This window comes from Semicossyphus pulcher, unplaced genomic scaffold, assembly GCF_022749685.1.
Source record: "Semicossyphus pulcher isolate SPU_LCO1_2020_fin unplaced genomic scaffold, fSemPul1.0.p SCAF_19, whole genome shotgun sequence".
In the NCBI taxonomy this organism is placed as follows: Eukaryota; Metazoa; Chordata; class Actinopteri; order Labriformes; family Labridae; genus Semicossyphus; species Semicossyphus pulcher.
In genome coordinates this window covers 9,195,677-9,213,192 of record NW_027211692.1, presented here as the reverse complement: position 1 = coordinate 9,213,192, position 17,516 = coordinate 9,195,677, and the positions used below count along the sequence as shown (strand labels likewise).

General features: G+C 40.8%; 1 protein-coding gene across 1 annotated transcript; it reads right to left on the bottom strand.

Moving 5' to 3' along the window:
• Positions 1 to 1,430: 1,430 nt before the first annotated feature.
• Positions 1,431 to 7,096, bottom strand: LOC138597406 (multidrug and toxin extrusion protein 1-like). The gene is made up of 17 exons (XM_069669004.1): positions 6,929 to 7,096; positions 6,552 to 6,653; positions 6,264 to 6,332; positions 6,007 to 6,155; positions 4,838 to 4,880; positions 4,679 to 4,723; positions 4,435 to 4,532; positions 4,259 to 4,356; positions 4,041 to 4,154; positions 3,807 to 3,874; positions 3,615 to 3,723; positions 2,759 to 2,834; positions 2,613 to 2,682; positions 2,377 to 2,509; positions 2,158 to 2,252; positions 1,908 to 2,015; positions 1,431 to 1,736 (listed from the first exon to the last, which is right to left on the bottom strand). Exons 1-17 carry the CDS (start codon positions 7,094 to 7,096, stop codon positions 1,431 to 1,433), a joined length of 1,851 nt encoding a protein of 616 aa, XP_069525105.1.
• Between the last annotated feature and the right edge of the window lie 10,420 nt (positions 7,097 to 17,516).

Below are 17,516 nucleotides of genomic sequence, written 5' to 3'. Positions count from 1 at the left end.
GGTAACAGGGAAAATATGTCGAGATCTTGCGAAAACAAATTGAAATTAACTCGTTATCTCTCGTAAACAAAATGTATGGATGCATATCCGCTTAGGGCTTCTGTACGTGACCAATAAAGACTGTGTTTGTTTTCTCTTGGAAAGCAACCTCAAACATGCAGTAAACCCTTTTTAAGTTCCTCAGTATACAGGAAATAGCTCCTGCTGATTTATTTGTTGTCTCTATCTTTCATTTAATTCCAATACAAGTATCAAGGAATATCTCAACAGTCATTTGGAATTAAGGAACATATGAGCACATATTCTGGCAATGTATGCATAAACATCTGTTTTCGTTGGTGGCTAATAATTAGCTAGTTTTATACGTAACTGTTTCTGGGTATTTTTGAGGCGTGCTTTTCTTCACCTCTCAAGCCCAGAACTCTTTAAAATTCTAACTTAGGCTTTGTGACTTGCAAGTACTTTATGGCACTCTCGTATTCCCTTGTGAAACACCCACTAAAAACTAAATCCCACTCCTACAAGCATCATTATCTCTCTAACCATATGTATAAGTTTTGAGTTAGTCAGAGCCCATATTTATCACCCTTCTGCATGGTTCAATTGGGATGCTCTAAACAGCCAGTAAAACCTTCTTGTCTTGAGTAAAACATTGATCAAGCAGAGCTGCATTACAGGTCAAACACAAGACAATAAATTACTTTTAATGCAAAATTATAGTCCATCATTTCCTTTCTTTATTATTCATTAAAATTGTCACATGTCTGCCATTTTCTGTCAAGAAAGTCTGAAAAAGAAAGCCTGAAAGTACATTCGTAATGATCGAAGATTTTCATGTGAATAAATGTCTGTTAAGTCACTATCTATCGCCGAATGAGGTAACACAATGGTGATTGAGCCTATGGCCCACTGATGAAAGCCTTTGCATTTGCAGTATTACAGACTGGGTGTCTGGTGCGACTTTCCCGGAAAAAATCACAAGCGGCGCCCAGTTAGTGACGCGTTTTCCATCACCCAGCAGTGGTTAGTCTGCCAGAGAGGGTGGGCGGAGCTAAGCGTCTGCTTTTCCGGTCTCTGCAAGTGTTGCGAGTAGACAGTAATCTACTATGGCTAAACGAACAAAGAAAAGATCGATGACTACAGATACAACTTCAAAAATAAGTGAAAATCCAAAGACAAAAAAAACAAATCCGACGCTCAGATGAAGGCAAACGAGCAAGGAAAATCAAGAGTTACAACCGGAGCCAACCGTGGATGTCACACATGCGACACTGTCTGGATATCTGGGAAGTGTGCGCCCGCAATTACCATTTATTGCCATAGGTGGCGCCAAAGACAATAAAATTAAGATCTTTGAGATTACATCTTTGAATTCAATGTTTTTATGACACTGAGCTCAAACAGTGATTTTATGAACAGGACTGTCAAGGTTATGCAGCTTCTTCTATTGAGACCAGCACAGTGGAGAACATGTGATCAGGAGTAAATGTGGTGTTGATCCAGTCCAAAGTAGAGTTGCCCTCTGGACGTGGAGTCTCTGGCAAGGGCACTAGGAAGTGCACACTTGCTCCAACGGCCAGAAGTGCAACTGCTGCAAACATAGTGAGGCCTCGTCTGATGACCAGCTGGGTTGTGGAGAGACGGCCACCTTTCAGCTGCTGGACCGCATGTCCAATCTGGGTCCCCGTGTTCCCATTATGGTCCTCGGTGCTCAGAGGCGTGTAGCCATTTGTTGACTGGAAGGGAATAAAACATATTTCCAATTATTGATTTCTGTCATACAGAGAACAGGCCATCCAAAACAGAAGGGAAGTCATATAGAAGATGTGACATAGAAAAGTACATTAATAACAGTGTCAAACACTCAATGAAAAGCCTCTTAGGTTGTTAGTATGAAGGCCACTTACGTTCCCATTGCTTGCTGTCTGGTCAGCAGAGTTGTTACCTGCAGCGTCTGACAGGGAAGCCTCGTTTAATAATGTCAGCTTTGTCTTCTTCTGAGCTCGTTTCACAGCCTGCAAACAAGCAGAGACAAAACCTTACTGCAGATTTCTCCTCTTTTGTACTCTCAAGAAATAGAAATTTGCAGATTTGTCACTGTGTCTGAACAGCTTAGACTCTGCATGATCCTGATTGTCAGATTAGCCAGCAGAATACCTCCTCAGTCATTCTCTTCCAGTTGAGCCTGAAGATGACAGTGATGTAGAAGGTGGATTGTAAGACAACGCAGATGAGCAGCCCGAGCCAAAAACCTGCGGAGCAAAGACAAAATGGTCTGTCAAGGGCGCAGCACGCTCCACTTATAATAACCTGTTCTTCATGCAGCCAGCAATGTGTCTCCAATCTCCTTGAAAGTGACAAAATCTGGACATTTACCTAAAACTCTCAGTTTTGCCACAAACATTAAAGTAACGCTAAGAGAGAGTCCTATGCAGTAGTATCCAATGAAATTAGCCACGGCTGGAATCTTCTGTTTGCCCGTGCCCAAGAAGATGCCCGTGCACACACACTAGGAGAGGACAAACATATTCAACATACTGTAAATTATTTGCTTTTGACATCATGCCGCAAATAGATTTTTCTTTGCACACACAATAAGCTAGTAGACTCACCACAAGGCCATCGAAGAACTGAACGAAACAGTAAGCATTCATCAAATGGGAGACCAGAGCCACAATGTGCCTGGAATGAAAATAAAATCACTTAGCTTTGCTCTAACTGTAGTTATACCAACAAGTGTGCAGCTGTCGAGACTCACTCATCAGAGGTGAACATGTAGCCAATCACTGTTTTGGTAGCGCCGAGCACAAGACCTTCAACGACTGCAAAGCTACCTGGAAAAGAGAAGTCGGGAAATCTGTCAGACATACGATATTTTTTTCCACCTAATTGCAGAGAACATCAAGTCTCCCCTGTAGTGGAATTGATATCATGCCTACCCTTAGTGGCCAAAAACTGCCATACTGCAGACATCTTGCACCCTTCTTCACACTTGACGGAAGAGGCGTTGTACAAAAGGTCACGTGTCCGATCACTCATGTTTCTGAGCGCACCTGAATGCAGCATCGTTCCGAAACATGGCAGTGAGGGAGACATGCCTGGACTTGTTTACTACCCCTAGTATGGAGACCAGTGATCGCCGGCGGACTCTTTTTATCGTGTGTGCACCATGAATATGTAAGTTAGTTTATGCACTCGTGTTTATGTTACACTCTGTTTGATGTTGTTAAGTCCGGTAAAATGACGAGAATGTGAGCTAACTGTTAGCTAGTTAAGAGTTGTGAAAGTTGTTTAACTTCTGTTCATTGGCTCGAGTTTCTGTGACTTTTTAGTCTATTTGTATATTGTTGATAACTTTGTGCAGGCAGTCCGCGCACACTCGTGCCAAGTTAATGTCGGAGCATTACGACAAGCTTTTTTAGGGAATCAACGAGCATTTACACAGAATTAAAGTGTTGTTTTATCTGCAGTAAAATGACATATCTGCCGATGCTGATATGTCATTTTCAAGCCATTATCTGCAGACACCGATAACTTGCCCTTAATATCGTGCATCCCTAATAATTATGTGATATTTATTCACATCAGCTACAAATACAGAACATGTTAATAACCTGCAAGAGCGAATGACAGCTTGGTGGTGAGGATGGCCCGGGCAGTGTCTCCTGCACCGAGGGCATTTCCCACTCGGGCACACGCTGCAGCTTGAATACCGAGAGGAAACTATGGAGACATTGTTATTTAAAAAGATACAATAAGGAATGAGAATATACAAACGCTGATTTAAATCATATCATATTTAGTACCATGTAGGTCATGAAAGCAATCATTATCACAGCATGTTGGGCCGCCAGCTCGTCTTCACTCAGCATCCCTGATCATCAGAAACACATAAGAAAGATCAGTTAATATTTAAAGCGTCTACCTCATGCTGGTTTGATCAAATGGATAGAAATAGGCCTTAATACCTTAAAGTTTTATAGCTGATCTTTTATGTCTAAAAGAGCTAACTCGATGGGATTATGAAATACTTCTCTTACCTGCAAAAAATCCCCCAAACTCATAAACCCACCATTCGAAACATGTCATTAAAGTACTGGGGATGGCCAGTTTCATGTAGGAGCCCCACTCCTGCAGTGATTCTACAGACCAGCCTGCAGGGGGAGAGAGAAACTTATTTATGTAGTGTGTGAAGCATGAAGGATTAACAGAGAGATGCATGGGAGCAAAAGTAAACCATGAATATGAAACCCCTCACCTCCCCACGTCGTCGCATGCAGCTTCTTCCACCAGATGTAAGCAAACAAAAGAGTACAGATGTAAATCCAAGACAGAGTGTTGGCTGCTGCAGATCCACTGTGAAACACGCACACAGACATGTAAGCGTTTTATTCTTACTTAAAATGTTATACTGAGATGTGTGAGTGCACCTACCCAACACCAAGATCCAGCCAGTTAATAAAGATGTAGTTGGTCATCAGGTTTGCGATGTTTGCCACTGCAGCGGCGTACATTTGTGGCATTATTATACCCTGAGAACACAAACACGAGGTGATGCAATAAGTACCACTACCACCTCTGGCGTCAGGAACTGACTACATGTAATTAATTTTGACATTAACTTAAACATGTTTTGATCCTCTGAAACAAAAGACGTGTGTACAGGTCATCAGTGTACCTGATTCTGCAGGTAAATCACCTGGAGCTCATACAGAAACATCGCCTATGAGACAGAGATGCATAAAAACTCTTATCATTAAGGTTTCAGGGAATGTAATGTCTCTAAATATGACTAAAATGTGTTGAATTTGAACAAAAGGTGGGAGTCACAACTCACTGGTACAGCTGGAAGGAAGGCTGTGATATACAGCTGGGCTATTCTGAAATCAAGAAGCTGTGTTCACATCCAAGGACAATCATTTAAGGTTTGTTTACTTTCAAATATTTATTCATGTCTGGAAAAGGTTGCCTTTCAGGATGAATAATATGAAGTAGTTATACAACGCTTGCAAGCAACCTTGAAGAAGTGTGTAAAAACGGTGATGTAAGGCTTCATTAATTAATACAGGAGAGTTATAAGTCTGCCACTACAGTGCTGCCCTATCGTAATATAGACTTAATTTTGGTAGAGCTGAATGCAGAGACTGTGTCGGTAAAAGCTTGTTGTTCCACTATTGGAGTTGACAGCACCCCTATCAGCATCACCTGTTTGTTCGGGATTGTGCCAGTTACAAGCTGCGTGTCCAGAGTCCTCAATTAAAATAATATACTTGTTCTCTGCACTTACATAGGCATTTATCATGTTCTGTCCCACTCACTATTACCTAACCACGCATCTGATTACCACACAGATCTGTCTGTATGTGTGTCAATCATTGGCAGGGCCGTTGGTATGACACTTGTCGAGTCTGAGATATGCATGACAGTGTGTGCGTACAGTTGATCAGGCAGCGAAAGCCTGTACAGTTCAGGCTATTTGTCAGATGATTTCAATTGTTATATATATATGTTAAATAGCACAAAGTTCTTCATACATGTAGGCTCTTCATGTTGCTCTCAAAGTGCACCAGATTGATGCATTTAACACAGCACCCCCTCCCAGAAAATAGTTCCAACATCCCTGATACAGCCTAAAATGCAGTACGGGAGCCAACTATTGGCCTGTATGCTAGTCAATGCAAAACCAATAGCATAACCAATTAGCCCCTGTAAAAATAAATGAATAAATTAAGTTATAGTGTGACAGCAACAAGGAACAAAAGTGCTGTGCTAGCAGAGAGTGTAATGTTAAGCACCTGGCTGACATTTAGCAAAATGTCAGCAATCAATGTTTTTCCACCAATATAATGTATTTTTTTATTGCAGTAGTATGGGAGAGGTACTCGGTATTGGCCAAGTCTAAGTTTAAAATGGTGCTGGTACATCTCTCGTAAAAAAGTCAGAAGGAGAAAGTTCGGACTGAATCCATTTGCAGCTTTTACATGCATGTTTGGTGCCGTTTGTTACCTGGCCACCTCAGGGTCCTGGCCCATGCACAACAGGATGGCCTCAGCATTAATGAGGAGGCCCCAGCAGGGCAGACAGAACAACAGCAGGATGATGATGCCCCGCTGAAGAATCACTCCCACCCGCAGCAGGTTCTTACCTCCAAATGTCTGCACAACAGCACACACAATGTTAATCATTCCACGACAAGGAGTAATGATCAGTTGGGATGTGGACTATGTTCAATTGGGGATCAAAGGGTGAAGAGTTTTCCTAACCTGAGACACCAGAGTATTACATGCCAGTCCCAGGCCGCATCCGGTTGCTGCAGTTGTGACATTGATGGCCTGAAATTAATAAAAACGTACTTGAATGTGTCTGATATCAGCAATATTTCTATGACTCATGCAAGGAAATGTAATATATATTGATTAAATCATCAGGCTTGTTAGAGATTGCAAAGGCTCTCAAGGGAAGTCGAGGTATAATTGTTCCATTTCATTTTCTCCATTGAGATGACATTTCCTCGTGTCTTTTCCTCATGGAGCACACAGATGACCACTTACAGCAGAAGCTAATCCGTAGCCAGCCATCACTTCATTTCCCAGACGCCCACAGAACATCGTCACCACAAATGGAAGCAGGTAATTGAGGATTCGGGAGAACAGCTGCAGAGGCAAACATCGACAGCAGTGAAGATGAAAGCAGCTCACAGGCAATATATTGTAAATTACAGCAAACATGCGTTGCAAAGAATTAGCATGTCACGCTGTCATCACTGTTTGAAACCTGGCAAACACCGCTTTGGTTTGACTGATGTCGCTCGGAAAACTCAAACACAAAGTCAATTAATCCTGACTTCAAAAACCAAACACTCACAATTTCCCATTTTATAAATCAACATGATAGAGGAGCAGGGTATGCAAACAGATTGAATTCTTACCAGAGGCCCTGTCATCCTCAGGATGTGGTACAGCTCTTCTCTGTGGGTCAGTGGGATCCTGCTGCGCACCCACCTGCAGCAGAAAAGCTTGTCGCTGGACCCCTCCATGTCTGCAGGATCAGGTGTTAATGAAGGTTTTTCCACCGAAGCGTCCGTCTTTCCTGACATGTTTGTTGCTATGATGCTCTCCACAGAATGAATTCATCACTGTGTGAAGTATTTCAACACCTTAAATGGTTACTAATTAATTCACTCTGGGTTAGTTTCTCACTTTGCATTTCAGGTGTGACAGTGAGGACTCAAAACAAATGTAAAAATCTATTAGTATGTGATTATATAAGTACTTTATCATGGTGCATTGTTAATCTTTTCACTTGTCACTATTTAAGTCTGTTTTAGGTGGATACCAGAGGTGCACATAAAAAGAAGTGCAGTTAAAAATGTGACATTTCCTTGCATGCACTGAGTGAATAATTGTAAGGCCAATAGTTACTGTAGGAAGCATACCTTATAACCTGCCTGTGTTTTACCTCTCTGTTGTCAGATATGAAATGTGAACAGACAGAAGGAGCGAGTCTATGATTATTCATGAACTTAGTTTGCATATTAATGGCTGCACAGGTTCACTTTGAAGAGGTGAAATCCGTCCAGTCCGTCTCTACCAATTCAGGTAGACATGTTCATGATATTGTTGGGGAATATAAAACATTAACGAGTCATATGGTTGTGTGTCCTACCGGAGAGCCTTGAAGGTTAACCAGTCAATGCTCTGACAATATTTAAAATGAGATGCAGCCGTCTGCCGCTATCAGGCACCTCATTCCACCAGCCATCTGCAGCATAGTGATAGCATGCATCAGTGCAAGCTAGCTTCCTGTTTAGTGTAAACATCTTTGTACACAAGACCTATGGTGCTCAAACTCTGGCGTATGAATCTGTGCAGACGTAATGTTGCATCAAACATGGTCGGAGAAGATTTCAGCACTAAGCTGTAAGTGATTATGCTTTCCGTCAAGTCCGCTTTCCTCAACTTCCTTATATTTTTGACTGGATGGAGCAGGAGTTTAACACAACACACAAAATCTGTTTCCTCTTTAACTGAAAAAAGTTATATCCACTTGTGTACTTAGAGAAAGAGACAACACGCACTCACACAGCTTGTGTGCGTCATTGCCTTCTTTGGAAAGTTGTTCCACTCCTATTTCCTCTTTGAGCCTTTCTATTCAGCCCTGGAAAACCAAAATTGTTGAAGTGGGTATGAGACTAGAGCAAATTCTCTCCAACAAGTTTGTGTTTGTGGCAGAGTCACAACAACATACCACTTTGTGGATGTTGAAATCCATGGTAAGCAGCGAGATCTCACAGCCAGAGCGGATGGGATTTGGATTCTCACATTTCTCTCAGGTACTACAAGTGTGAATCACAGTTTCTGCAAACACAAGCTCTGCAGGAACTGTTTCTCAACGCTTTAGGGCAAAAACACTTCATGGTCTTGCAAAAATAAAAAGTAGGGTTTTAAAAGATTAAACTAATGAGAATACATTTATGGCTTATTGATGTCAGAAAAGAATTCAGGCTGCAAATGCATCTTTGGTAACAGAGAAGAACCAACAAAACGTGGCATTTCTTGTCATCTGGCATTTCCCCTTAGAGGCTTTCAGTTCTAGTTTGAGAGGCAATGAGCTCCCTCAGAGTGACAACCCAAAACACTCCAGGCTTTATGTTGGCTAAATCAATCAGGTTGTTGGAGTGAGTGCCATGAATACCATATGCTGCAGCGTACGCGATTTGTATCTGTCACTTGTTATTTTACCTAACACTGCTCTTTCCTTCGTGATTGCTGGGTCCATCAGATGGCAACCTCATATCTCTGCTCCCTTATCTCAGCTTCTCCATGTTCCTGCCTCTGGTCTGTACCGTCTGTCTTCCCTGGGCTGTTATACTGACATACTGAGGAGTTCCAGGATTATGAATCACTAAGGGAGTCAAATTGTTATTTCACTGCTTCCTTACTTATCAGCTAATGAAAAGACGATGGGTAGTGAAAATAAGGACGGACGTCAGGGAATATTTGAAGTTAAAAACAATATAATTCATATTAGATATGTTATCAGTCGGACAACAGCTAAGCAATTAGCTAACATGACGGGTTGATAGAATGATATATGATAAGATGTACATTTCTACCTGATGGTTATGTTAGCTAGCTTAGAATAGTGTTAAAGCTAGCTAATCGTAGTGTTAGCTAGCTAACAGTAATGTTAAAGCTAGCAAACGGTATTGTTAAAGCTAGCAAACAGTGGTGTTAAAGCTAGCTAATGGTATTGTTAAAGCTAGCTAACGGTATTGTTAAAGCTAGCGAACAGTGGTGTTAAAGCTAGCTAATGGTATCGTTAAAGCTAGCTAATAGTAGTGTTAGCTAGATAACAGTAATGTTAGGAATTAGCTGAATGCTAACAGTTTTCACTTGAAATATGGCTCAATGTCTCTCCGCACACACAGCTGATCGATTGAGGAATGGTAAAATGACAATATAAAATTTTACACCTGAAGTACTACAATATTATAATAGGATTTCAGATTCCCACCTCTAATCATGACTTGAGAGGGAAATGGTCGCCCAGTCAAAATGTTAATATGTCTCAGGCCAAAGTCAACAATTTGCTCCTTATTTGTTGAATTAGCACTTTGATAGTTTCAAGTCAGTATGACCTTCAACAAAACCACGACAGCTGGTGCTGCTAAGGATAACTAAAAGAATTAACAATATTCTTTGTTTATTAGTATGCAAGTATTAAGAAGAAAACATAAGCATTGTAGGGGTCAGTTTTGGCAAAGAGAAAGTCTTATAATAATTCTTAAAAATTGGTTAAAGTAATGAGTTACACAATAAGTGTTTTGACAGCTTTTCTGAATATATATGTTGAAGTCTTAGACTGGGGTGCGCCAATCCTTGATTTTGTCACAGTTCACAAAAAGCACAAAAGGGGAGAGGACCCGGGTGCAGGCTTGATATTTAATTAAACAAAAAAAGGCAACAAACAAAAGCTTACTCATAGAGCGTTCCGGTAACATAAATCCAACAAAGAGGTCCAACCAATAATCCAAACTCGAAAAGGGAAAACATAAAAAGAGGGATTCACCACAGGTATCACGTAGAAGCACGGCATATTACAAACGGCAAGGATTCAGGACAAAGGCAACAACGAACTGACACTGAGACAAGGGAGCACAAAGACTAAATAAACTTGGGAGGTGATGCTAATTAGACACAGGTGAGACAATCAAGAGGCAGGTGAAAACAACAAGGGCAGGGCACATAATCAAACGAGCAGGAAAACACACAAAGGCAGGAAGTGGAACATCAGAGACAAGGGGTCAAAGTAAAACAAGAAATGATCTAACCCATTAAACACAAATGAAATGCAGAATTAAAGTAGACTAAACAATGACAAGAAACTAAGCACAAAACTAAATAAGAACTCATGACAACAAGAGACAAAGTGACCAAGAAAAACAGGAAATAATATCTACACACCGAAATACAAGACAAAACAAGAACTAAACTAGAAACTTGTGACAGCCTCATTTGTGGTCTGTACTTGTGGAATGATGCAAAAGCAATTAAAGAGCCTTAGGAAAGAGTTGCATATTTATGTTCATTTCAGTATCTTTGTGTAATAATTTCTGGATTTTTTTTTTCCTCAAAACATTCACCATTATAATTATTTGAAATATCACGGTTTTCATGGATGCACAATAGCAGTGTTTCATGCGTCTTATATTCAGCTCCACTTGTCAGCTCATCACTTCCTCTCAGATGTCTGTGACCATGATCCGTGACATTGTGCTGTCATGTCCTGTGTATGAAAATCCATCTGTGACACTAACACAGAATGAAAAGAGGCGAACCACAGTCTTTGGGGGCCGTGAACATACTGTTGGCCTCCACACTGCATGCACAGTCATATTCTGTTCGTTTTAAAATGCCCATTAATTAATCCGTGCCATCTGCAGAGACGAAAAAAACTCATTTAGTACTATGTTCAGAGTTTGATATCTGAGAGAGAAAGAACATTTTAATTTTTTTCTCTCTCTTTATGATCCAGCATTGAAAACCCCTTATCACGAAGCAAATGTATCCAGTCGAAAACAAAAGATTCTAAACGTAACAAACTCATTTAAAAGTTGAAAATTAATCTGCCGAGTTTATAAGCTTATCTTGGCTGAACATTATTCGAGCTGCGGCATCTCATTTTAATCCTTCTTCTTCCTAGAAAGCTCTGCAACTTAACAGCTTCACTGCCTGAAGTTTCCAGGTGGATAAAAGGATCAAGAGCCAAAACTCTTCCTGACAATTTATTCCTCTGGTGATACGTTATGAATGATTTACACACCCGAGAAGAAACATTGTTTTGAATTCGGTTCTTCTTTAATCATTCACTCTTATTTGGTCTTTCACAACGCTGTAAGTGAAACAGATCTATTGTTAATGAGCTACAGAGTTAACAACCCTCTAGCTAGCTTAAATTAAAGGTGCATTATGTACGATTGTACATGTATTAATAATTTGATATTGTCAATGTGTGAAGGGATAGTAGAGGAACTAAAAAATTGAGACCTTCCCCAACTTCCTACATTGCCTAAAACAGCCTGTGGGCTGATTCCTATGTAGAGCATTCGGGCCGGTTTACCCACCAAAAGAAGAGGATGTGACGTGTATGTGCGTATTAGTACTTCGCCTCGGTGCCGAGAGCTCATTCTCCACCCCTATTGTCAGCAGTGTTCAACGCAAGCTGAGAAATAGAGACGGACAATGCAAACAAATGACCAGCACCCACAACAACACCAACACACGCAAGAATAATGCGACCGACATCGGGTGGAGACTAGAGTCAACATCGGCAGGGCATGCGAATCATGGAGAGACCTTCGATTGCTTTTGCGGATAAAACATACCCACAACTGACTTTCTTGCTATTGGACAGGTTAGCTGACAACGCCACAAAGCATGTGAAATATATATCATTGTGATATTGTGGTTTTAGCTGGCTAATATTAGCTAATGCTTGTGATGATTTGCTGTTTGGTTACGAAGCACAATGCCGGAGTCATGCAGTGTATAAATGTTAGAGCAGGTTGGCTAACCTTAGCATGCTCGCTAACGTTATGACTACCAAAATACTCTGTTTATGTCAGTTATCTAGCTTGACAAATAACTCCACCAGCTTACATGACCAACGGTGTTGATGTTGGCCAACAGTAAATTTCTATAGCAGAACAATGCAAATGTGGATGACTACAGATTGTTTTCTATTAGCCTTGCATTATCTGCCTAGGTCAGCTAGCTGTAAGATGGCAACAAGCTACCATTAGCAAAGAAGCAAATGTTAGCTTGTTTGCTATCGCAGACGATTTGCCAGTTAACCAACATAGCAAAATACTGTCACATTCAATCAATGGCCATAGTGTCACTAACAACGAGGATTTTTTTGACAGTTGCAGAATGCACCTTCAAAGGTAGATGTATTTACCTGCAGGATTATACTAAACCCCAGAAAAAGAACTGTACATGTTGTGGATTTCCGTGTTTTACAATTCTGAGGCATCCTGCAAAACACATGGCGCGACTAGTTTAGCAATTCTGTTTAAACTGAGTTACATAAAACCTCTTAAACACAAAGAGACGACACGACTCCTCTGAACCATCCTCTCCCAGAACAGTCAGGCCATTAAGCTCGGTTAAATATTGATGACTGGTTAATGATGGCACTGAAAGATGTGAGCTCTGCTATGAAGGGACACAGCCTGTCACATCTGATGCCACCGCGAGCAGTGAAATGTGGCTCCGGCATCTGACCCCCTCTTCCTGGGGGCATTTTTAGATAATTGCTTTCTCAAATGCAATCTACAGATTGTTTTTTCTCCCTCAAAGTCGTCTTAAGCAGCAGGTTTCCAAGTTTTTCCTAATTTCTTGTGACCCACATCTGGATTTAGACGCTGTGTTGCAGGCTAATTTGACAGGATTTCGTAAGCATCCAAGCTTTCAGCAATGCGGTGCCCCCAAAATCATTTTAGGACCTATTTTTAATCTTACTGCAGTGCACCACTTTTGGTCATTTCCTGGACTTTCACCAAACAGCTAAACCATTTATTACAGTGTCACCATGGCTGCACACAACTAAGGACGAATTAAAAACTACATTAAGTTCTGTAACTAATCTAGTGTTGAAAGAAAGGTTGCAGCAACTACTTAAAGCCTCAATTTATTCCAACAACCACGCATGGAATTTAAGACAGATTTCAATATATTCAGATGAAATATGAAACCAGGCCCGTTGCCATGTCAGCTAAATACAAAAGTTTATCTCTCTCCTCCGTGCTGACCCTAAGACTGTGCTTTGGTTAAGAATGTGTGCAGAGTTATTTACGGTATCTCGAGTCAAGCTGCCTGGCTCTGAGAAATATCTCTCCCTATATCTCTTTCTCTCTGTCTCTGGACTGTTGATCCATTCAGTTTTTTAATGCATTCTTCATCACTGCCTTGGCATCCAGAAATCACCTGCCAGATCACAGGACAAATTGAACCCCGTCTGCTGTTCTAGAATAAGAATGAGACTGAATCAGCGGGGCTGCTGCCGTGCAGAGCTGCAGAGGTCATGGCGAGTGTTAAGTTGCTGCTAGGTAACTGACTTGTCTTGTATGGCAGGAAATAAACGGCACAGACTCAGGATATTTCTTTTTTTTCAAACATTGTTCTTGAACATAATTCCAGATTATCCATGCGTTATGTTAAATAGAGGGCATGTTATCTAGTGTAGCATATCTTATGAGAAAAATGTTATCAGTGATCTCATAATAACCTCAAGTAATATTACCTACAGAGTAAAGGCTTTTATTAATCTCTGCATTAATAGCATTCATTGATTTAAATTTCAGGTCAATCCATCTTTAAGTAGTTGCAGATCCTGTAACCTGATATCCAGTTGCAGTATAACAGCGAGTGAGTAACTGGGGATGCACCAATCCAATCTCTTGGATCATAAGATTATTTTTTGGCCTTTATTAGACAGGACAGGGGATAGAAATAGAAATGTGGGAAGAGAGCGTTGGGATGACACAGCAAAGAGCAGAGGGTCGGAGTCGAACTCGAGGCCGTTGTGTGAAGGACTTAGCCTCTAAACATGGGGCACGCGCTTTAATCACTGAGCTACATCCCCGGAGAGCATTAGTGCTTATACTGACTTTGTTGGTTTAATTAAATGTACAGCTGTTTTAAAGTTTACTTAACAGAGACAATACATATAAACCTTATGACCTTGTAAGCTGGAGCTATTTTGCACCCCCTGTCCCCGGTTAGGTTGTTAGTAGCAGCTTAAAATCTGCAGAACATATAACAGAGTGTTTATATAATGTGATTATGTATGCAATGACATATAATGAAAGAACTGTGTGTGCTTATGAGTGTAGGTGTGATGATTCTACTTTGGTGTTGGTCTTCTTCTTCAGGGCATGTGTGTGGCAGGGGGTGTGGCTGGCTCCTGCAGCAGCAGACGAGGCACACCTGTTTCCACTCAACTCATCTACCTGCCTATATAAGCCTGGTCTTCACTCCACTAGATTTTGTGTTGCTCAGTACTACTCTCCGTACTTTCTGTGAACAATTTTCTAGTTACTTTTTTGCTGCCAGTTTTTGCAGTGCTTCTTTAGTTGTCAATTTTGTACTTAGCTGTGTTTTTCCTGTGCTCAGCTGTCCTGCTTTGCCAGCCTTTGACTCAGAGTTTTTCCCTCGTGCTTGGCCCTCATCAGAGGATATTGTTCGAGTCAGCCAAACCCTAACCCTAACCCTGCTCCTTTGTTGTTTTTGTGGACAATAAACTCTTTTTATACATACTTTCCAGTGTCAGTCTCCACTTTGGGGTCCAAACCAGATCAAAACCTAACAGTAGGTATAGTATATTCCCAATGTAAGCTTAAATGTATGTGACAAGTGGACCCATTCGGTACTCATTCAGTATCCCTGATGTTGTCTGAGCCACTGTTTTACTGGTGCGATGATAAGATGTTATCAGCTTATCTGTGAGCCTTTAACTGTCTGCAGTTACCTCTTTCTGATCCCCAGTTTGTGGCTCATCTGTTTCATTTTCTGATTAGTTGGCAGATTTTATTCAAGGTTCCTTCACTCTCTTTCTTTCAATTTCTTTACCTATGCCATTAAACGCCATACATATGGCGCTACAGCAATCCCTTGAGCATGATCTTTCCTCATTAATCAGCACACGTAAGGTATCCGACTAATATTATAATTGTTAATAGGAGAGAAGTCACATCAGTGCATCCCTTGTAATTTGTCGAAAGGCATCATGGACCTTACCTTTTGGTAAAGATCACATGTTCTTGTTGTGGGACTACACTCGTAATTTTTGTTTCCAAGATCAGGATTGAACATTTGACCTCTGCTTCACGTAAGCAGTCGCTGATGAAAGTCACTCATTTGCTTTTTCATGTGGTCTTAATGAACACTGAGTCTATTAGTAGTGAAGAAGCAACAGTGAGCTCTAACTAAAGAGTCACAAAGGAGAATTACCTTGATTGAAGATATTGCTCAGCTGGTGTGACTGCTGGAAAAATACAAAGGAAAAAAAGAAGGTGCATTTCTAACACCGACTTCTTAAACCCAATTGAGAACCACGGGGAGATCAGGGACACAAATTAAGAGGAGGTAGAAACAGTTGCTAATTTTTAATCACTTAAATCGCAGCTTTCACTGTGGTTGGCTTCAACCTTCTTTTATGTGAAACATGGAGCTGCGGTATAAGAAGCCAGCAGTCGCTCGGTTCACAGGGGAGCCATTTCTTGCCTGTTTTCCCAGACCATATGTTACTAATGAAGTTTAAATGTGTCCTGGAGTATCACAGTGCCAGCTCATTACAGCAGACGCCTGGGGTAAGATTAAACACTTCATACAAATTCAGGATAGAGGTCATTGTTACCGTCACCTTCACTGTGATCGAGGCAATTCATCAATTTGATAAAACTGCGCGCAACAGTTTAATAAAGGATATATGTATGGATGTAACGTCAACAGGTGAATACCCAATATGCTACTGAGACTTGTTCTTATATTGCCTTATGAGCTACCTCAATTTCCAAGAGGGTCAAAATGCAGTAACTCAGACCTTTCTCCTTCGGTACCTCAGACCTCTCTGCTCAGGTACCTAATGCGGGTTACATTGCTCCCTGCTGGTTGGTGGGAAAATGAGGAAAAACAATGCTGTTTAAGTTGTTAGTTGCTAAACAATGTATGCCGTTTTAGTTGTATAGTTAGTTGCTGGTCACACATTGTTTATTTAGTTTAATAAACAGCATTGGAAAGCTAATTGCTAGTGGCTTTTGAGAGCACAACAGGATGTATACAAAGCTTAGAAAGCTCATGTTAGCCAATTGCTAATCTCCAGTACAGTAGAGTAGTAGTGCCCTTGACTTCGAAAAGTCGGAACAAAAATTAAACTTAGGCTTTGTGGAGCTAATATTGAGTGAAGATTCAGTGGCTGAGTTACTTATTTTATTCCTCAAATGTGTTCAGAAACAGATGGCCAGCTAGAGTGAAAATAAGTTGAAAAAATTTTAGAACCGAAAATGTAGCTTCAAAGGAAGTGACATAATGCTACAACAGAACTCACAAACTTATTTTCAAACCCCACTGGCTCACAGAACTAGGTGCCTGAGGAGAGAGGTCTGCATTTGGACTCTTCTCTCAATTTCAGAAATGCTACCGAGAATATAAACTCCACCAACTTTGGTGATGTTAGCTTGCTAACACACTAAACTAAGATGGTGAAAATGGACATTTAACCTGCAAAATATCAGCATATTAGCTTTGTTATGTAAGCTAAATGTATAGCATGTTGATGCTAACATTTAGCTCAAAACCCTGCTGTGCTAAGTAGTCTACAGCCTTTATGAGCTGCTAGCATGACTTTTTGAGCAGAATTAGCTTCGTGTCTTTGTTAGCCGTTTACTGTTGAACTGGGTTACAGCAGTCAAAATCATCTAAACAGTATTAAATGTAACATCTGTTAGCAGGAGAATGAACCACAATTTAACAACTCATTATTACAGAAAACCAGATATTTCCATTCCTGTAATTGACAGCTCACTATTTTGAAATTGCAGTCTGTGGTGTGGCACTGGGCAGTGAACGGATGACCGGTTTTATTACCAGTAATCACTACAGGCTTGTAGCCATTTATTGGGTTAGCAGCAGTTCTGCTCTGATTGTGTGAGGCAGACTAAGGCTAATAGCTGGTGAGCTACTGCAGCCAGTCTCCCTAATGTTCGTAATTTATCAGCGCTAAGTCAAAGTGGCTGATTTACAGGTCAGATATGTGAATGGCTAAAAAAAGTAAAGTTATGACCCAATAAGCCTGACAAAATCTAAGTAAGAGGATATCACAGTCAAATCTGATGCCCTACAGTAAAACTCCTGACCTTGAAGTATAAAACCGCTTATTGCAGGTGATTCAGCCTCCATCTCTGGAGATCAGGATCATGTGGAAGGAATAATAAGACAGTTCTGAAGCCAAAC